Below are 21,959 nucleotides of genomic sequence, written 5' to 3'. Positions count from 1 at the left end.
CCCCCTGCACCCCATCTTTTCAATCATCCCACCTTCTTTTTCCACTTCAAAGACAAGCAATTTAATCCAAGATATGGATGCATTTTCTCACCTTCGATTTATTCCCCAACCAGCTCCAATCTGCTTTCTTCTTCCACACTCCACAAAGACTAATTTTACCAAGATCACAAATCACCTTTGGCACTAACTCCAGCAAATGTCAACTTTTACTTTGCCTGAATTCTCAGCAGGTTTGGAGAGCTGTCCATGATCATATTATAAAAGCATTCTACATCTCCAAAAGTCCTACCTCTCTGGATATTCTTCAGTCTTCTTATTTTTCTCTAGCTACCCTTTAAATAGTCCTTATGACCAATCCACTTGAAATCTTCCTGGGGCAATCGTGCCCAAATCTATACCTCCTGCCTACCCATCTTCTTTGACCTCCAGACATAAACATATACCAACAATCTACCTGTATCAGACACAATCTACCTGTATCATAAATGTACCACCATCTACCTATATGATCAGGCCAGAAAACTGGGGATTCTCCCACTGTCTTCACTCTATATGCAATCATTCTTCAAGCTCTACCAACTCTGCCTATCCCAAGCCCAAGAAGCTCTCTCTGTAGCCAGTGCCACCACGTGAGTCAAACCAACCATCTTCTGCCTGAACTACTGTTACTGGGATCCCTTCATCCATTCGAATCCACTCTCCTCATTATGCCTGACACATAGCACAGATGTGCAGTCAACACCCGGTGCAGACTGATACATGAGCTTGCAACATGTTGTTTAAAGCTGCAAACCTAATCATGCCACTCTTCAGACTTGAACCCTTCACTGGCTTCTTGTCACTCTGTTCAAAATCTGTAACGTTACTTCCGCAGTCTAGACTGCCTTCCACTCAGGCAGACATCCCCATCTCTCTCTCAGTTCTGTTTAGGTTCTTTAGTGTACCATGGTTTTTAAAATCTGGGCCTTTGCCAAAGAGGTCTCTGAGCAGGATGCTCTTCTACCCCCCAGTCCCTACTCTTGCTTTGAATTTCACCTTGTTACACTTTCTCAGAACTGTCTCCTCTTCCTCTCAATCTGCCATCTGCTTCTAAAGCACCCTGAATTTCCCCTTCTGTTAATACTTAGCACATTGAATATGTGATACTGTCTTTCTCATGAGACTATAAGGCCTATCAAGTTGAGGCTGTTCCTGTCTAGTTCTTGATTAATCCTTAAGCACAGTGTTTGGCATACAGAAAGTACCCAGATTTTGCCACTCAAGATGAATGAACCAATTTCTGACTTCTGTTTACTCAACTCACACTATTCAAGCCCTTCTTCAGGACGGAAACAACTTTAGTTGTTTTTGTTAGTGTTCTGACAAAACATTTTATTTACTGTTACTTTTGATGCTTATGTATTGATTTTAGTTCACAAGGTCCTAAAAATAGAAGTCACTTAGCAATCTTCTAGTTTAAAATTAAGCCTTCTGTATCCAAGACAGTATACTTGAGTTAGAAGAGTTAAGTCTTTAAAAGTGTTACTATAAAGACACAATGGTCTTCATTAGGGTCCCTGGGCTGGTATTTGCAAATCTACTAAATCAGAATCTCTGGGACTAGTCTGACAATTTCAGTTAATAAGCCCTCCAGGTGATTCTGAAGCACTAAAGCACACTGAAGTTTGAGAACTATTGCCCTAGGAGTCCAGGCCAAATTCATATTTTAGTTAAGCCCATTAGGATCATTATAAATTATAGCAAAATTTTGATTCTTTTAACAATAGCAAAGGAGTTCACTCTACCAATTTACTTTACATCAGCAAGATTACCTTTAAATCAATGAGAAAGCCCTCAAAGGGTCTATAAGGATTGTGGACAATAAGGTGGAAATTAAGTTGCTGTATAAGAAGCAGTTCATATTCCAGAATCTGTTCGAGTGCTTTCTCTTGTCCAAGAGGGCTCTCCCGCAGATTTCCAACAAACTGTGGACTAGATACATTGAATTCATCTACTTTGCAAGCCAAAAATGCACAAGTGAGCCTAGAGGAAAAAATAAGGGAGGAATATGTATAAAATAATGAAATATTTCTAAACGTATGTTCTAAAACTGCCTAATAGTCACAAGTGACTATACTAGACATCTTTGGAAATTGGTTAAAAAAAAGTTTCCTGTTTAATCTTTTTATTCATAAGGTGACTAAAGTTTTAGGTTGAACTGTGTAATAGTGTCATAGCATTCAATTATTAACTTAATGGCAGTTCAGCCTAAATATCTGGGAAAACAAAATAATAGGAGTAAGAGAACTCAGCATCATGAAAATCAAATGGAAGAGGGGGAAAAAGCACACACATAAGTACATATGGGCCTGGGAAGAAAGTTATATCAGAGAAACATTATGACAAGCCATCAGTGGAAGTCTCTAAGGGCATTTAAATAGAGGGTTATTACCTCAAGAACAAACCTATTAAACTCTCATGGCTGCTACATAAATTTTAGACTGAGAAAGATTACCACAAAAAACCAATATGGGACGTACCAGGGGCCTGACCAAGACTGGTAGAAACGGGAATAAAAAAGAAGTATACAGGAACAGTATGACTGACAGCAAGTTCTTTGCGACGTCTCATACTAACTTCATCTTTATTTTTAATGATAAGCACAGCGCTTAGCAGAGACCAGAAACAACAGATCTTTGTTCAAGTGAAATGAATATAGAACTATAGGACTTGTAAATTTGTAGAGAAAGAGGAGTTACCGTAAATGATTCTCAGAGAAACTGAGTGAAGAAAAGTTCCACTAACAGAAAGATATTAGGGTAGCTAATTTGAGAGAAATAGAATGTGAATTTGGACAAGTGCCAGTACAGATGTCATCAGAATTAGTGGGAGTGATCTTAAGTTCAGAACAGAATACAAGTATAAATTACCCTTTATTAGGAAGTCATTTTCACACACATACATGGTCACATAGTAAAAAAGTATTAAGTGAAAATCAATAAATTATACTTACATTATTATCCGGGGGTGGTATTCCATTACTGAATTATTAAGGTAAAAGCGCTTGAAATACATACAAGCTGTACCCTAAGATTAAAAATACACATATTATCAGAACCTACATACAAGTTGTTCTGTATTAAAAAAAAAAAAAAAAAAAAAAGCTTATTTATGCAACATTCCTTTAAAAAAGTCACTGGTAAAAAATACCAAAACTTATTTTTTCTTAACTCTAAATAAATTGCGATAAATTACTCCAGAAAAACCACAGCCAAAAGACCTTCTGTTGTCCTTCCACACCTACTTTGGGTTAGCCTTCCTGTGGTCACTGACTTCAATTAAAAACTGTATGGTGGTTTTATACAACAGGCTCCCCATTCCAGTATTCATGGGCTTCCCTGGAGGCTCAGATGGTGAAGAATCCGCCTGCAATGCACGAAACCCGGGTTTGATCCCTGGGTTGGGAAGATCCCCTGGAGGAGGGCATGGCGGGCTACAGTCCACAGAGTCACAGAGTTGGACAAGACTGAGCGACTAAGTATACACATATACTTGTATAATTTATACAAATGATCAAAGCTTAACCAGTCAATCTTATAAAATATTGATAGAATAACACTGTTAGAGCAATGAGTCTTCTCTTTAAATCCACTCTAGATCTGTGATCTAACCGTGATCACTGCTGCCAAACCAAATATCAGAAGCAGCAGCTACCATTTACTGACTGCATCCCATGTGCCACATTTTGTGCAAAGTACAAAACTATCACCTTATTTTAATTCTTATAACAATTTGGTGAAGGGTTGCTATCCCTACAGAGAAAGAAACTGAATATCAATGAGGTTAACTGACTTGCTCAAGGTCACACATCTAACAGGAACAGGGATGTTTTCAACCAAGGTCTGCCTGTACTTTTAACCACTATTTCATTTGGCTAGAACCAATGAAATAAATATCTATTTTAGGATGGAAAAAATATATTTCTTTTTAAGTACTTCTGAAGTTTAGTTTGGTCACTTTACATGAAACAAACATCAAAACTATCAGTTACAAAAATAAGTTATATAAAGGCAAATTCCACAAAGAAGTTTATTCAAGGATTCAGTTTCTTCACCTGAAAAGATCACTTAAACCTACTGCCTCATGTTATAGCTTCCTTATCAGAAAAGGCTAGGACCGAATCTGGAGATGGAAAGGAAGCAAGTCTAAAATTTTACATAAATCTGATCTCAGATAAAAGTCTGATTAAAAAAAGAAAATACTATGAATACTTTTGCACTATATTTTCAATATACTTCATTTATCAATTTTAAAAATGGAGATTATTTACTAGGAGCTTATTCTTTTGTGAGTCATAGATTATTCACTCAGTTTAACTTTAAAATGTATGATCTACTTTCACTTAAGGCTTTCATATTGATATTCACAACAAATCTGTGAGATAATATGGAAAAAATAATTTATATGCATCCTTTTTTAAATCTTGCAGCTTTTAAATTTATTTTCTATCAACAAGAATACACATATCCAGATGGGAAAACAAAATAGTACCCCAGTAGAATAAATGAAGTGGAGACACACAATCTACCTGTAAGAATTCAGATTAAGGATGGTAGAGATAGATGATCCAAGAACTCAGAAAAAGAAGAGGCATAGATTAAGACAAAAGAAATGTTTAACAAAGAGTGAGGAAATATAAAGGACCAACAGAGATGACCAATACCTTAACTCAAATAAAAAATACATTAGAATTCTACCCAGCAAGGCTCTCATTCAAATTCAACAGAGAAATCAAAAGCTTTATAGATAATCAAAAGCTAAGAGAATTTAGCACCACCAAACCAGTTTTACAACAAATGCCAAAGGAACTTCTCTAGGTGGAAAAGAAACGGCCACAACTGGAAACAAGAAAACTACAAACGGGAAAGCTTTTATATACCAGCAAAGGCATATATACAGTAAAGGTAGGAAATCATCCACACACACAGTAGCAACTGTGAGGAGAGTACAAATGCAGGATACTGAAAATGCATTCGAAACTAAGAGACCTGAAACTTAAAACAATCTAGTGTACATTTACACACACACACACACTCACACACACACAGACTTCCATGGTGGCTCAGTGGTGAAGACTCCATCTGCCAATGCAGGAGACGCAGGTTCAATCTCTGGGTTGGGAAGATTCCTTAGGGAAGGAAATGGAAACTCATTCCAGTATTCTTGCCAGGGGAAATCTCTTGGGCAAAAGAGCCTGGCAGGCTATAGTCCATGGGGTCACAAGAGTAGGACATGACTTAGAGACAAAAGCAACTATATATATATGTAAAATCCTCATGCTAACTGCAAACCAAAAATCTATGACATACACACACACAAAGGAATCCAAACAAATAACAATGAACAAAATGGCAATAAGAACATGCACATTGATAATTACCTTAAGCGCAAATGGATTACATGCCCCAGCCAAAAGACATAGACTGACTGAAACAAGACCCATATAGGTACTGTCTACAAGAGACCCCACTTCAGATCTAGGGACACAAACAAACTGAAACTCATGGAATGAAAAAAGATTCCGTGAAAATGGCAATCAAAAGAAAGCTAGACTATTGGGGCTCATTCATATCAGACAAAACAGACTAAAAACTGTTGCAATAGATTAAAAAGGACACTACATGATGATCAAGGGATCAATGCACAGAGATACAACAACTGTAAATACATCTGCATCCTGCATCAGATCAGATCAGTCGCACAGTCATGTCCGACTCTTTGCGACCCCATGAATCGCAGCATGCCAGGCCTCCCTGTCCATCACCAACTCCCGGAGTTCACCCAGACCCACGTCCATCAAGTCAGTGATGCCATCCAGCCATCTCATCCTCTGTCGTCTCCTTCTCCTCTTGCCCCCAATCCCTCCAGCATCAGAGTCTTTTCCAATGAGTCAACTCTTCGCATGAGGTGGCCAAAATACTGGAGTTTCAGCTTTAGCATCATTCTTCCAAAGAAATCCCAGGGCTGATCTCCTTCAGAATGGACTGGTTGGATCTCCTTGCAGTCCAAGGGACTCTCAAGAGTCTTCTCCAACACCACAGTTCAAAAGCATCAATTCTTCGGCGCTCAGCCTGCTTCACAGTCCAACTCTCACATCCATACATGACCACAGGAAAAACCATAGCCTTGACTAGGCGAACCTTTCTTGGCAAAGTAATGTCTCTGCTTTTCAATATGCTATCTAGATTGGTCATAACTTTCCTTCCAAGGAGTAAGCATCTTTTAATTTCATGGCTGCAGTCACCATCTGTAGTGATTTTGGAGCCCAGAAAAATAAAGCCTGACACTGTTTTCACTGTTTCCCCATCTATTTCCCATGAAGTGGTGGGACCGGACGCCATGATCTTCGTTTTCTGAATGTTGAGCTTTAAGCCAACTTTTTCACTCTCCACTTTCACTTTCATCAACAGGCTTTTTAGTTCCTCTTTACTTTCTGCCATAAGGGTGGTGTCATCTGCATATCTGAGGTTATTGATATTTCTCCCAGCAATCTTGATTCCAGTTTGTGTTTCTTCCAGTCCAGCGTTTCTCATGATGTACTCTGCATATAAGTTAAATAAACACGGTGACAATATACAGCCTTGATGGACTCCTTTTCCTATTTGGAACCAGTCTGTTGTTTCATGTCCAGTTCTAACTGTTGCTTCCTGACCTGCATACAAATTTCTCAAGAGGCAGATCAGGTGGTCTGGTATTCCCATCTCTTTCAGAATTGTCCACAGTTTATTGTGATGCACACAGTCAAAGGCTTTGGCATAGTCAATAAAGCAGAAATAGATGTCTTTCTGGAACTCTCTTGCTTTTTCTATGATCCAGCAGATGTTGGCAATTTGATCTCTGGTTCCTCTGCCTTTTCTAAAACCAGCTTGAACATCAGGAAGTTCACGGTTCACATATTGCTGAAGCCTGGCTTGGAGCATTTTGAGCATTACTTTACTAGCATGTGAGATGAGTGCAATTGTGCGGTAGTTTGAGCATTCTTCGGCATTGCCTTTCTTTGGGATTGGAATGAAAACTGACCTTTTCCAGTCCTGTGGCCACTGCTGAGTTTTCCAAATTTGCTGGCATATTGACTGCAGCACTTTCACAGCATCATCTTCCAGGATTTGGAATCACTCAACTGGAATTCCATCACCTCCGCTAGCTTTGTTCGTAGTGATGCTTTCTAAGGCCCACTTGACTTCACATTCCAGGATGTCTGGCTCTAGGTCAGTGATCACACCCTCGTGATTATCTGGGTCGTGAAGATCTTTTTTGTACAGTTCTTCTGTGTATTCTTGCTATCTCTTCTTAATATCTTCTGCTTCTGTTAGGTCCATACCATTTCTGTCCTTTACCGAGCTCATCTTTGCATGAAATGTTCCTTTGGTATCTCTGATTTTCTTGAAGAGATCCCTAGTCTTTCCCATTCTGTTGTTTTCCTCTATTTCTTTGCACTGATCACTGAAGAAGGCTTTCTTATCTCTTCTTGCTATTCTTTGGAACTCTGCATTCAGATGTTTATATCTTTCCTTTTCTCCTTTGCTTTTCGCTTCTCTTCTTTTCACAGCTATTTGTAAGGCCTCCCCAGATAGCCATTTTGCTTTTTTGCATTTCTTTTCTATGGGAATGGTCTTGATCCCTGTCTCCTGTACAATGTCACGAACCTCATTCCATAGTTCATCAGGCACTCTGTCTATCAGATCTAGGCCCTTAAATCTATTTCTCACTTCCACTGTATAATCATAAGGGATTTGATTTGGGTCATACCTGAATGGTCTAGTGGTTTTCCCTACTTTCTTCCATTTAAGTCTGAATTTGGCAATAAGGAGTTCATGGTCTGAGCCACAGTCAGCTCCTGGTCTTGTTTTTGCTGACTGTATAGAGCTTCTCCATCTTTGGCTGCAAAGAATATAATCAATCTGATATCTGCATAGGAGCTCCTCAATATATAAGGCAAATGCTAACAGCGAAAAAAGGAGAAAAGGGCGGTAACACAATAATAGTGGGGGACTTAAACAACCTAGACAGCATATTCAAAAGCAGAGACATTACTTTGTCAACAAAGGTCCGTCTAGTCAAGGCTATGCTTTTTCCAATGGTCGTGTATGGATGTGAGAGGTGGACTATAAAGAAAGCTGAGTGCCAAAGAATTGATGCTTTTGAACTTAAGTGCTGGAGAAGACTCTTGAGAGTCCCTTGGACTGTGCAAGGAGATCCAACCAGTCCATTCTAAAGGAGATCAGTCCTGGGTGTTCACTGGAAGGACTGATGCTGAAGCTGAAACTCCCAATACTTTGGCCACCTGGTGTGAAGAGCTGACTCATATGAAAAGACCCTGATGCTGGGAAAGATTGAAGGCAGGAGGAGAAGGGGATGACAGAGGATGAGATGGTTGTATGACATCACCGACTCAATGGACATGAGTTTGGGTGAACTCTGGGAGTTGGTAACGGACAGGGAGGCCTGGCGTGCTGTGGTTCATGAGGTCGCAAAGAGTTGGACATGACTGAGTAACTGAACTGAACTAAACACCCTACTTACATCAAGAGACAGATCATCCAGACAGAAAATCAATAAGGAAACTCAGGCTTTAAATGACACATTAAACCAGATGGGTTTAACTTAAATTTATTGAATATTTCATCTGAAAGCAGCAGAATAAACATTCAAGTGTACAGGGTACACTCAGACAGATCACATGTAACCCATAAAGCAAGCCTTGATAAATTAAAAAAAACTGTAATCACATCAAGCATCTTTTCCAACCACAATACTATGACATTAGAAATCAACCACAAGAAAAAAATTGTGAAAAACACAAACACTTGGAGGCTAAATAATATGCTACTAAACAACCAATGCATCGCTGAAGAAATCAAAGAGGAAATCAAATTCCTAGGAACAAATGAAAACCAAAGCAGGACAATCCAAATCTTTAGGATGCAGTAAAAGCAGTTATACAAGGGGAGTTTATAGAAATACAGTCTTACCTCAGGAAATAAGAAAAATCTCAAACAACCTAACCTTACTCTTAAAGCAACTAGAGAAAGAAGAGCAAATAAAACCCAAAGTTAGCAAAAAGAAATCACAAAGATCAGGGCAGAAATAAATGAAATTAGACACGAAGAAAATAATAAAAAAAACAAGCTAGTTCTTGGAAAAGATAAGCAAAATTGACAAACCTTTAGCCAAAGCCGTCAAGAAAAACAGGGGAGGGCTCAAATCAATAATGAAAAAGGAGACGTTACAATGGATACCACGGAAATACCAAGGATCACAAGAGACTTGTACAAGCAACTATGTGCCAATAAAACGAACAACCTAGAAGAAAAGGACAAATTCTTTGAAATGCAAATCTCCCAAAACTGAACTAGGAAGAAATGGAAAATATGGACAGACCAACTGTAAGCACTGAAATAGAAACTATGATTAAGAATCTCCCAAACAAAAGTCCAGGACTAGATGGCTTCATGGGTAAATGCAATGAAACCTTTAGAGCGGGGGTCCCCAGCCTCTGGGAGCCAATGCCTGATGGTCTGAGGTGGAGCTGTTGTAGTAATAATAGAGATGAAGCACACACTGAATGCAGTGTGCTTGAAATCACCCCTAAACCGTCCCCACCCCAGCCCTCCAGGTCCACTGAAAAACCGTCTTCCACAAAAACAGTCCCTGGCGCCAAAAAGGTTGGAGACTACTGATAAAGAGAATAGTTTAGAGACTAGTTAACACCCATCCTTCTGAAACCCTTCCAAAAACTGCAGAGGGAGAAACACTCCCAAACTCATTCTATGAAGCCACCATCACCCAGATGCCAAAACCAGACTGACACCACAAAATACCACTCATGAACATAGATGCAAAAATCCTCCACAAAATACTAGCAAACTGAATTGAACAATACATTAGAAAGATCATTCACGAGGACTTCCTTGGTGGCTCAGTGGTAAAGAATCTACCTGCTATTGCAGGAGACACAGGCTCAATCCCTGGTCCGAGAAGACCCACATGCTGTGGAGCAACTAAACCCACGTGCCACAACTACTGAGCCTGCGCTGTAGAGTCCAGGATCCGTAACCACTGAGCCCACGTGCCCTAAGGCCTGTGCTCTGCAACATGGGATGCCACCCAATAAGGCCGTGCACTTGCAACTAGAGGAAAGCCTGTGCAGCAGTGGAGACCAAGCCCAGCCAAATGGTCATATGCTGTGATCAAAGGGCATTTTTCTTAGGCTACAAATATTTTTCAATATCTACAAATTAATTACACTGATATACCACATTAACAAAATGAAGAATAAAAACTATATGATCATCTCAATAGACACAGAAAAAACCTGACAAAATCCAACATTGATTTGATTAATACTCTCCAGAAAGTGCACAAAAAGAACCTACCTCAACACAGTAAAGGCCATATATGACAAACCCACAGCAACATCATGCTCAAGAGTGAAAAGCGGAAAGCATTTCCTCTATCATCAGAAACAAGACAAGGATGTCCACTCTCAACATTCTTACTCAACAGTTTTGGAAGTCCTAACCACAGCAATCAGAGAAGAAAAGGAAACAAAAGGAATCCAAATTAGAAAACAAAACAAAACAAAAAAAACTGTTACTGCTGGCAGATGACATTATACTAAACATTGAAAATCCTAAAGATGTTACCATAAAACTATCAGAGCTTATCAGTGAATTCTATACATTTGCAGGATACAAAATTAATACACAGAAATCTCTTGCATTTCTATATACAAATGAAAGATCAGAAAGAAATATTAAGGAAACAATTCCATTTTTGACCACATCAAAAAGAATAAAATATCTATGAATAAACCCACCTGAGGAGGCAGAAATCCTGTACTCTAAAAACTGTAATACTCTGATGAAAGATATCAAAGATGACAAAAACAGATGGAAAGATTTACCATATTCCTGATTGAAAGAATCAACACTGTCGAAATAACTATATTACCCAAGGTAATCTACAGATTCAATGCAATCCCTATCAAATTACCAATGGCAGTTTTTGTAAATCTAGAACTAAAAAAAATCTTAAAATTTGTATGGAAACACTGCTGCTGCTGCTGCTGCCAAGTCGCTTCAGTCATGTCCAACTCTGTGCGACCCTATAGATGGCAACCCACCAGGCTCCCCTGTCCCTGGGATTCTCCAGGCAAGAACACTGGAGTGGGTTGCCATTGCCTTCTCCAATGCATGAAAGTGAAAAGTGAAAGTGAAGTCGCTCAGTCATGTCTGATTCTTAGCGACCCCATGGACTGCAGCCTACCAAGCTCCTCTGCCCATGGGATTTTCCAGTCAAGAGTACTGGAGTGGGGTGCCAAAGACCCCAAATATCCATACCAATCTGAGAAAGAAAAACAGAGCTGGAGGAATGAGGCTCCCTGACTTATGACTATACTATTAAGATACAGTAATTAATACAGTGTGGTACTGGCAAACTATTAGAATCCACCTGCAATGCAGGAGACCCCGATTTGATTCCTGGGTCAGGAAGATCCGTTGAAGAAGGGATAGGCATCCCACTGCAGTACTCTTGGGCTTCCCTCCTGGCTTAGCTGGTAAAGAATTCCACAATGTGGGAGACCTGGGTTCAGTCCCTGGGTTGGGAAGATCCCCTGGAGAAGGGAAGGCTACCCACTCCAGTATCCTGGCCTGGAGAATTCCATGGACTGTACAGTACATGGGGTCACAAAGAGTCAAGACACAGCTGAGCAACTTTCACTGGCAAACGAACAGACACATAGATCAATGGAACAGGATAGAAAGCAAAGAAATAAACCCATGCACTCATGTTTATTCTCAACAAAGGAGGCAAGAATATATAATGAAAAAAAGACATTCTTCAATAAGTGCTGCTGGGGAAACTGAACAGCTACCTATACAAGAATGAAATTAGAACACTCACTAACACCACACACAAAAATAAACTCAAATGGATTAAAGACCTAACTGTGAGACCAGACATCATAAAACTCTTAGAGGAAAACAAAGGCACAATACTCTTTGACATAAATCACAACAGTATCTTTTTGGATCCACCTCCGAGGGTAATTAAATTAACAAATGAGATCTAATTAAACTTAAAAGGTTTTTGCACAGAAAAGGAAATTATAAACAAAACAAAAAGACAACCCTCAAAATGGGAGAAATGCAAACAAAGAACCAACAAGGGATTAATCTCTAAAATATACAAAGAGCTCATGTAGCTCAATATTAAAAAAAAAAAAAAAAAGAAACCCAATCAAAAAATGTGCAGAAGATATAATATAGACATTTCTCCTAAGAACATATACCGATGGCCAAAAAGCACATGAAAAGATGCTCTGCATGGCTAATTACTAGAAAAGTGCAAACCAAAAATACAATGAGGTATTAACACACATCAGAATGGCCATCATCAAAAATTTTACAAACAATCCATACTAGAGAGGGTATGGAGAAAAGGGAACCCTCCTACACTGCAGCTGAGAATGTAAAATGGTACAGACACAGTGGAGAACAGTATCACTTCAATTCAGTCGCTCAGTCGTGTCCGACTCTTTGCAACCCCATGAATCGCAGCTTGCCAGGCCTCCCTGTCCATCACCAACTCCCCGAGTTCACTCAAACCCACATCCATTGAGTTGGTGCTGCCATCCAGCCATCTCATCCTCTGTCGTCCCCTTCTCCTCCTGCCCCCAATCCCTCCCAGCATTAGAGTCTTTTCCAATGAGTCAACTCTTCGCGTGAGGTGGCCAAAGTACTGGAGCTTCAGCTTTAGCCTCATTCCCTCCAAAGAACACCCAGGGCTGATCTCCTTCAGAATGGCCTGGTTGGATCTCCTTGCAGTCCAAGGGACTCTCAAGAGTCTTCTCCAACACCACAGTTCAAAAGCATCAATTCTTCGGCGCTCAGCCTTCACAGTCCAACTCTCACATCCATACATGACCACAGGAAAAACCATAGCCTTGACTAGGCGAACCTTTGTTGGCAAAGTAATGTCTCTGCTTTTCAACATGCTATCTAGGTTGGTCATGACTTTCCTTCCAAGGAGTAAGCGTCTTTTAATTTCATGGCTGCAATCACCATCTGCAGTGATTTTGGAGCCCCAAAAAATAGTCTGACACTGTTTCCACTGTTTCCCCATCTACTTGCCATGAAGTGATGGGACCAGATGCTATGATCTTCATTTTCTGAATGTTGAGCTTTAAGCCAACTTTTTCACTCTCCTCTTTCACTTTCATCAAGAAACTTTTTAGTTCCTCTTCACTTTCTGCCATAAGGGTAGTGTCATCTGCATATCTGAGTTATTGATATTTCTCCCAGCAATCTTGCTTTCAGCTTGTGCTTCTTCCAGTCCAGCGTTTCTCATGATGTACTCTGCATATAAGTTAAATAAGCAGGGTGACAATATACAGCCTTGATGTACTCCTTTTCCTATTTGGAACCAGTCTGTTGTTCCATGTCCAGTTCTAACTATTGCTTCCTGACCTGCACACAGGTTTCTCAAGAGGCAGGTCAGGTGGTCTTGTACTCCCATCTCTTGAAGAATTTTCCACAGTTTATTGTGATCCACACAGTCAAAGGCTTTGGCATAGTCAATAAAGCAGAAATAGATGTTTCTCTGGAACTCTCTTGCTTTTCTGATGATCCAACAGATGTTGGCAATTTGATCTCTGGTTCCTCTGCCTTTTCTAAAACCAGCTTGAACATGTGGAAGTTCCCGGTTCACGTATTGCTGAAGCCTGGCTTGGAGAATTTTGAGCATTACTTTACTAGCATGTGAGTTGAGTGCAATTGTGTGGTAGTTTGAGAACGGTATGGACGGCTCTAAAAAACTAAAACCAGAGCTATCATATGATAAACAATCCCACTCCTGGGCATATATCTGGAGAAAACCATACTTCAAAGATACAAAGACCCCAATGCTCATTGCAATACTATTTACAACAGTTAAGACATGGGAGCAATCCAAATGCCCATCAACAGAGGAATTTAAAAAGAATATGTGGTACACATATACAATGGAATATTACTCAGCCATAGCCAGGTGGCCCAGTGGTAAAGAACCAGCCTGACAATGAAGGAGACATAAGAGACATAAGTGATATAAGAGACGTGGGTTCAATTCCTGGGTCAGGAAGAGCCCCTGGAGAAGAAAATGGCAACCCACTCCAGTATTCTTGCCTGGACAGAGGAGCCTAGCGGGCAAAGTTCTTGCAGTCACAAAAGAGCTGCACATGACTTAGCAACTGAACAAAAACCAAATATTCCATTTGTAGCAACATGAATGGACCTAAAGATTAACATACTAAGTGAAGTCAGAGAAAGACAAATATCATATGATATCACTTCTATGTGGAATCTAAAAAATTACACAAATGAACTCATTTACAGAACAGAAACAGACTCACAGACTTAGAAAACAAACTTTTGATTAACAGAGGGGAAAGATGGGGGATGAGGGATAAATTATGTTACGATTAAAGTACACACACTACCGTATGTAGATAAACAACAAGAATCTACTGTATAACACAGGAAACTCTAGTTAATACTCTGCGATAACCTATATGGGAAAAGAATGTGAAAAAGAATAGATATATGTATCATTGCTGCTGCTGCTTAGTCGCTTCAGTTGTGTCTGATTCTGTGGGATCCCATAGACGGCAGCCCACCAGGCTCCCCCGTCCCTGGGATTCTCCAGGCAAGAACACTGGAGTGGGTTGCCATTTCCTTCTCCAATGCATAAAAGTGAAAAGTGAAAGTGAAGTTGCTCAGTCGTGTCCAACGCTTAGCGACCCCATGGACTGCAGCCTACCAGGCTCCTCCACCCGTGGATTTTCCAGGCAAGAGTACTGGAGTGGGGTGCCATTCCTTCTCCGAGATATACGTATATGTATAACTAAATCACTTTGCTGAAACATAACACTGTAATCAAATATACTCCAATTAAAAGAGAGGATAGAAACAATTACAGAGACAGCATATACAAATGCATATAGCCAAAAAGTTTTAACTACCTGTTTTTCCTCAACAACACCCTATCACAGTACAAACACACAGAAACACACAAGCACATACACAAACATCCAAAACAAAGGCATGAGAACCCAGAGGGAAAGTAATTCTTTTCTTTCCCTATAAAATGAGAATGTCATGACATATCCAGCAGACCTCAAAATTCTTTTGACATGAAATGAGTTTTGAAACATTGTGTAAGATACAATGTAAGAATTCATAATTTAATGCATTCATTGAAAAATGTGACAACAAATATTGATGCATAAATTATATACATAACTAAGGTGCATTTTTGAGTAAAGTGGATAGAGAATTGAGTTAAATATTTATAAGAGGATATAAGTTAGCTTATAAGATTAATCTTTATAAGCTCTTGTAAGTTAGCTACAGAAATTTATACCTCATTACCACTAAAGCTTACCACAACAGATCTTGGCATTGCTGGCTTAAACACCGAACAGAATTCCAATAATCTTTTCTCATAATACTTGCAGAGCGTTATTTCTTCATGAGGCTCAAGAAAGACGGGGTCATTTGGAAGAACCTTTAGATCAAAAGTTAGAACAAAAGTTTAATAAGTTAGATAATCTTAATATTTCTCTGTGCAGATTTAATTAAGTTTTTATCTCTAACCAAAGGGAAATGTACCTCATTTTCTCTTTACAGAATTGCTAATATTACACAAAAATAAGTTTTAAAAAATATTCAATAAACTAAAACTGTGCCACAATTGCATAACTTCTCAGAATGTCAGCTGAATATTTGCTCACTAAGGTATAAGCAATCATGAGGAGCGTGTGTATATGCTCACAAGTTTGATGTCACTTTTACAGATCAAAAGGAAGAAACCGTCAATGGTTGGAAAACTTTCAATAGCCCTTTCTCAGTCGGTTATTGAGTCACAGAGGTTGAAGTAAAAATCAAGTGTCTCAAGGACATTTCTGACCCTTAACATATTACCTCTTCTGCATCTCTATAAAATTTCTACGAAATACACTGTAGGGTTAATAAATACTACAATTTTACAACAAAAATATCTATTTGGTGCCACTACTGGTTTAATTACAAGTGCCAAAAAAGGTATGTTGAGTCCTAACACCAGTACCTCACAATGTGAGAAAATAAGGTCTTTGCAGATACAATTAGTTAAGATGAGGTCCTACTGAAGTAGAAAAGGCTTCTAATCCAATATGACTGGTAGCTTTGTAAGAAGAACATATAAAGAGACAGAGACACAGGGAGAACACTCTGGAAAGAAGGAGCTAGAGGCTGGAGTTGGCTGCCACTAGCGGAAAAACACCTGGGGTTACCAGAAGCTGAAAAGGAAAGGGTCTAGAAGTTGTAGAGAGCACTACTCCACAAACACCTTGGTCTCACACTTCTAGCCTCCAGAACTCAAACAATAAATCTCTGCTGTGTTAAGTCACTTAGTGTATGGTATTGTGGCGGGCCTAGGAAACTAACACAGGTGGGGCTCATTTTATAGAGACAGCATGGCATTGCGATTCACAGAAGCTGAAACCAGATTCCATGGGTTCAAATCCTGGCTCTGCCACTTACTAGCTATAGCCTGAGAAGTTATTCAACCTCTCTGTACTTCAGTGTCCTCAGATGTAATGCAAGGATAATAACAGTATCTACCTCATGGGGTAGTTGTGAGGATTCTATGAGCTAACAGTTGCCAAATACTGAAAATTTAGCAAAGGAAGTACTACTCTGTACAGCACAAAAATAAAATGATATGAAGTAAACGAGAGTTACAGGTAAAAGTAAAACTGGAAGGGCGTGGCGGACAGACTATAGTCCAAACCTTCTGTAGTCAACTGGTTTGTGCTAACGGTGTCTCATCCCCCTTCTTCTGCCCTGCCCCATCCAATCAATCCAATCTTTCCCAGAAAGCTCTTTCTAGAACAGAATCTGACAAGATTAATTTCCCATTTAGAATCTTTCTAAGGTTTCCCATCTCTCCATCACAGAGTTCAAACTACTTACTTCCGCTTACAAGTTCCCTGCCTGTGTTCTCCAGCCTCTCAACACTCCGCTTCCGCCACACACGATCAAGAGCGTTCCAGAGACCAGCTCTGCGATTTCTGAACTCCGCCTTTGCACCTGTGGCTCTGTCCGCCGGGAAAGTCCTTTCCCCATCTCCACACCAGCCACTAAGAGAAACCTACCCCCGGTACATTAGCATCCTACAAAGTGTTTTCTTTGCCTTGTTACTGACTATACAGTCCGCCGCTCGACTGACGGGATGGACGGCCTTGTCCGTCTCCTTACCCACTGTACCTGGCAAGGTGCTCGCTGTTGATTAGATGGATAAACGCACTCTGCGCCGAGGAGGCGGGAGGGAGGTGTGGGGTACGTCCTGGGGGAGGGGGGGACAGGCAAGAGTTTACAGAGCCCGAGCCCTCACCTTCCCGTTCGCCACCGCTTTGCATTTGAATTTGCGGTTGGCGTCGGCCCGCAACCGCGCCAGCTGCTCCTCGGTGGCGAAAGTCCAGTGCCTCTTCTGGCTACTGTTGTGGTACATCGGGAAATCGGAGGCGAGGCCCAGGGAGCCTGTAGAGAGAAGACCACGAACTGTACAAAACCTGACGTAAAGCACCTAAGCCACCTCCAGGATCCCACGGAAGCCAAGTCAGGACAACCCGGCGCGGGGGCGATGACGTCAACCTCACGTGGTAATTCCCTCCCCAGTCGCGTTTCCGGAGCGGATTAGGAGGAGAATGGCTCCTGGTGTCTCCAGCGCCTGCTACCCCAAGTGGGCGTGGCCCACAGAAGCCGCTCCTCCTTTCCTGGCCCTAGCTCCGCCCCTTCCCGACAAGATTTAAAGGAGAAGCGACGCGGAGGGCTGTTCAAAAGGGAATAGCAATACATTTAGGACTTGTGAAAGCTAACCTGAACAATTTAACGTGCTGCGATTCATGGGGTCCCATGGAGTTGGACACGACTGAGCGACTGAACTGAACTGAACTGAACGATTACATGGGGATGACATTGGGCAGATCAGATTGAACAGCCAAGATCGTAAAACAGAAGCATTCCTGGTTCTTTTAACGAAGTATGTCTGGAGCCGTACCAAATTCTCGGCCTCAGAGAGACTGGAACATGGTTGGAAAACTAGAAGCAGTGCGTGGGTATTGCTCTTTACTATTCTGACCCTAATGTGTCCCTGTCTTATTCTTCCTGCAGTAAATAACCTAGTTTCTCTAAAACAGAACATTACTAAAGGAAAAGAAGAAATAGCATTTAAAAAATATCCTCAATATAAATTTAACTCCCCCCAAATTCAAACACTTTTTCTTTTATATTTTAGGACTACTGAAAATTAAGATGTAAAAACAGTATCAGTTCAGTTCAGTCGCTCAGTCGTGTCCAACTCTGCGACCCCATGAATCACAGCACGCCAGGCCTCCCTGTCCATCACCAGCTCCCGGAGTTCACTCAAACTCACATCCATCAGGTCGGTGATGCCATCCTGCCATCTCATCCTCTGTCATCCCCTTCTCCTCCTGCCCCCAACCCCTCCCAGCATCAGAGTCTTTTCCAATGAGTCAACTCTTCGCATGAGGTGGCCACAGTACTGGAGTTTCAGCTTTAGCATCATTCCTTCCAAAGAACACCCAGGACTGATCTTTAGAATGGACTGGTTGAATCTCCTTGCAGTCCAAGGGATTCTCAAGAGTCTTCTCCAACACCACAGTTCAAAAGCATCAATTCTTCGGCGCTCAGCCTTCTTCACAGTCCAACTCTCATATCCATACATGACTACTGGAAAAAAAATAGCCTTGACTAGACAGACCTTTGTTGGCAAAGTAATGTCTCTGCTTTTCAATATGCTATCTAGATTGGTCATAACTTTCCTTCCAAGGAGTAAGCGTCTTTTAATTTCATGGCCGCAGTCACCATCTGCAGTGATTTTGGAGCCCAGAAAAATAAAGTCTGACACTGTTTCCACTGTTTCCCCATCTATTTGCCATGAAGTGATGGGACCAGATGCCATGATCTTCGTTTTCTGAATATTGAGCTTTAAGCCAACTTTTTCACTCTCCTCTTTCACTTTCAAGAGGCTTTTTAGTTCCTCTTCACTTTCTGCCATAAGGGTGGTATCATCTGCATATCTGAGGTTATTGATATTTCTCTCTGCAATCTTGATTCCAGCTTGTGCTTCTTCCAGCCCAGAGTTTCTCATGATGTACTCTGCATATAAGTTAAATAAGCAGGGTGACAATATACAGCCTTGATGTACTCCTTTTCCTATTTGGAACCAGTCTGTTGTTCCATGTCCAGTTCTAACTGTTGCTTCCTGACCTGCATATAGGTTTCTCAATATATTGAGGAGCAAATTCTAAAAATCCATATTCAATTCAAAATATCATATTAAATCACTGTACTGAAGGTTTGATACTAATTATTAGGTGGTGGTGATGATGGCAACAGGGACACAAAAATGGCTATTTCACAGTCCTATCTCAGGGTCCTTAGAGTATAGTAGAATGATTATGACATGGACAAATAAAGTCCCTTCTCAATGATAATAACCCTTGAGTAGGGTCCAGTAGGGAACTAGGTAATAAGATTTCTTATCCCTGAGTGCTGATACCTGGTACTAGTGTAGGTACTACTCTTTAGTGACTTGAAAACCAACGGAAGACCCATAGTTCAGTCAGCCCCAACTAGGGACCATTCAGTCCAAAAGGCTTAGCATCTTTTCTGCTAACTAGGGGTATGTAATCAACATAAAGGTAATTCCTGTGGCTTTTAAAAAAATCACTGTTAATTCTTCCCAAAACAAATTAACAAAGAGTTGGCCTGTTACAATCATGATTGGGAGTAATCTGTCACCACCTTATCCTTTTATTATACTAATTAATCAAAAGTGAATAGAACTATTATATAAAGTATCATATGGTCATTTCCAACACAATTTTACAGCAATTTAATAAGATGGAATACTAGGCCACCTTGCCTGCTTCCTGAGAAATCAGTATGTAGGTCAAGAATCAACAGTTAGAACTAGACGTGGAACAACAGACTGGTTCTACATCAGGAAAGGAGTATGTCAAGGCTGTATACTGTCACCCTGCTAATTTAACTTCTATGCAGAGTACATCACGCAAAATGCCAGGCTAGATGAAGCACAAGGTAGAATCAAGATTGCCTGGAGAAATACCAATAACCTCAGATATGCAGATGACATCACCCTTATGGCAGAAAGCAAAGAAAATCTAAAGAGCCTCCTGATGAAAGTGAAAGAGGAGAGTGAAAAAGTTGGTTTAAAGCTCAACATTCAGAAAACTAAGATCGTGGCATCCAGTCCCATCATTTCATGTCAAACAGATGGGGAAACAGTGAGACACTTTATTTTGGGGGGGCTCCAACCCCACTCCAGTACTCTTGCCTGGAAAATCCCATGGACAGAGGACCCTGGTAGGCTGCAGTCCATGGGGTCGCTAAGAGTTGGATACAACTGAGCGACTTCACTTTCACTTTTCACTTTCTTTTTTTTAATTTTATTTTATTTTTAAACTTTAAAATATTGTATTAGTTTTGCCAAATATCGAAATGAATCCGCCCCAGGTATACATGTGTTCCCCATTCTGAACCCCCCTCCCTCCTCCCTCCCCATACCATCCCTCTGGGTCATCCCAGTGCACCAGTCCCAAGCATCCAGTATATGCATTGGAGAAGGAAATGGCAACCCACTCCAGTGATCTTGCCTGGAGAATCCCAGGGACGGGGAAGCCTGGTGGGCTGCCGTCTATGGGGTCGCACAGAGTCAGACATGACTGAAGTGACTTAGCAGCAGCAAAATCACTGCAGATGGTAACTGCAACCATGAAATTAAAAGACACTTGCTCCTTGGAAGAAAAGCTATGACCAACCTAGACAGCATATTAAAAAGCAGAGATATTACTTTGCCAACAAAAGTTCATCTAGTCAAAGCTATGGTTTCTCCTGTTGTCATGTATGGATGTGAGAGTTGGACTGCAAAGAAAGCTGAGCACTGAAGAATTAGTGCTTTTGAACTGTGGTGCTGGAGAAGACTCTTGTGAGTCCTTTTGACAGCAAGGAGATCAAACCAGTCAATCCTAAAGGAAATTAGTCCTGAATATTCACTGAAAGGGCTGATGCTGAAACTGAAACTCCAATACTTTGGCCACCTGATGTGAAGAACTGACTCATTGGAAAAGACCCTGATGCTGGGAAAGATTGAAGGTGGGAGGAGAAGGGGATGACAGAGGATGAGATGGTTGGATGGCGTCAGCGACTCAATGCACATGAGTTTGAGTAAGCTCTGGAATTGGTGATGGACAGGAAGCCTGGCATGCTGCAGTCCATGGAATTGCAAAGAGTTGGACATGACTGAGCGGCTGAACTGAACTGAATAAGATGGAATGCTCTCATTTGTGATTCAGTAGACCTAATATTTCAAAGCTCACAATCCCAGTTTTACTACTTGCTATTGAATATTCTTTGAGAGTTACTTCAATCTATTTTACCCTGAGTTTCATCCTCTGAACAGTGAAGAAAATCAGTGTAGCTAACTCACAAGGTGGTTTTATGGGATTGAGTTAGTTACTGCATGTGAAGATTATAGCAGTGTGACTGGCTTCTACAATTGTTCAATAAATGTTAGTTATTACTTAACTGACACATAGAATATAACATTTATGTACATTTTTATTTGTTTTTTATATTTAGCAAAGGCATGCTATAGGTAGAAGGGACGTGATTGGTCAAAGTAGGGTACAAAGTATGAGATGTATCCAGAGACCAGAAAAAGAACATAGCTTGGTTGGTTGGAGAATGAGCTAAATTAACTGAGATATGAATTAGTAAGAAGATTAGCAGAGGGTCTTGAATGTCAAGCTGAGTAATTTGTATGTAATACAGTCAAAAATTTTGAGTGGG

At 40.6% G+C, this 21,959-nt stretch overlaps 1 protein-coding gene across 5 annotated transcripts in view; it reads right to left on the bottom strand.

Moving 5' to 3' along the window:
* CCNH (cyclin H) overlaps positions 1-17,785 on the bottom strand; it is a 30,573-nt gene extending 12,788 nt beyond the window's left edge. For 3 of the 5 annotated variants that reach the window (XM_027545660.1, XM_027545663.1, XM_027545662.1), the window contains exons 1-4: positions 17,458-17,784; positions 15,466-15,588; positions 2,993-3,066; positions 1,812-2,022 (exon numbers count right to left, since the gene is read on the bottom strand). In XM_027545660.1, coding sequence (XP_027401461.1) covers positions 1,812-2,022; positions 2,993-3,066; positions 15,466-15,588; positions 17,458-17,574 — 525 coding nt within the window. In that variant the 5' untranslated portion in view covers positions 17,575-17,784. Of the gene's footprint in view, positions 1-1,811; positions 2,023-2,992; positions 3,067-15,465; positions 15,589-17,457 lie in introns of all 5 variants that reach the window. The other 2 variants (XM_027545661.1, XM_027545664.1) reach the window with 2 other exon arrangements.
* Between the last annotated feature and the right edge of the window lie 4,174 nt (positions 17,786-21,959).

The sequence above is a fragment of the Bos indicus x Bos taurus genome, chromosome 7, assembly GCF_003369695.1.
Source record: "Bos indicus x Bos taurus breed Angus x Brahman F1 hybrid chromosome 7, Bos_hybrid_MaternalHap_v2.0, whole genome shotgun sequence".
Taxonomy (NCBI): domain Eukaryota; kingdom Metazoa; phylum Chordata; class Mammalia; order Artiodactyla; family Bovidae; genus Bos; species Bos indicus x Bos taurus.
The sequence above is the reverse complement of the archived record's forward strand: the minus strand, read 5'-3'. Positions and strand labels throughout refer to the sequence as shown.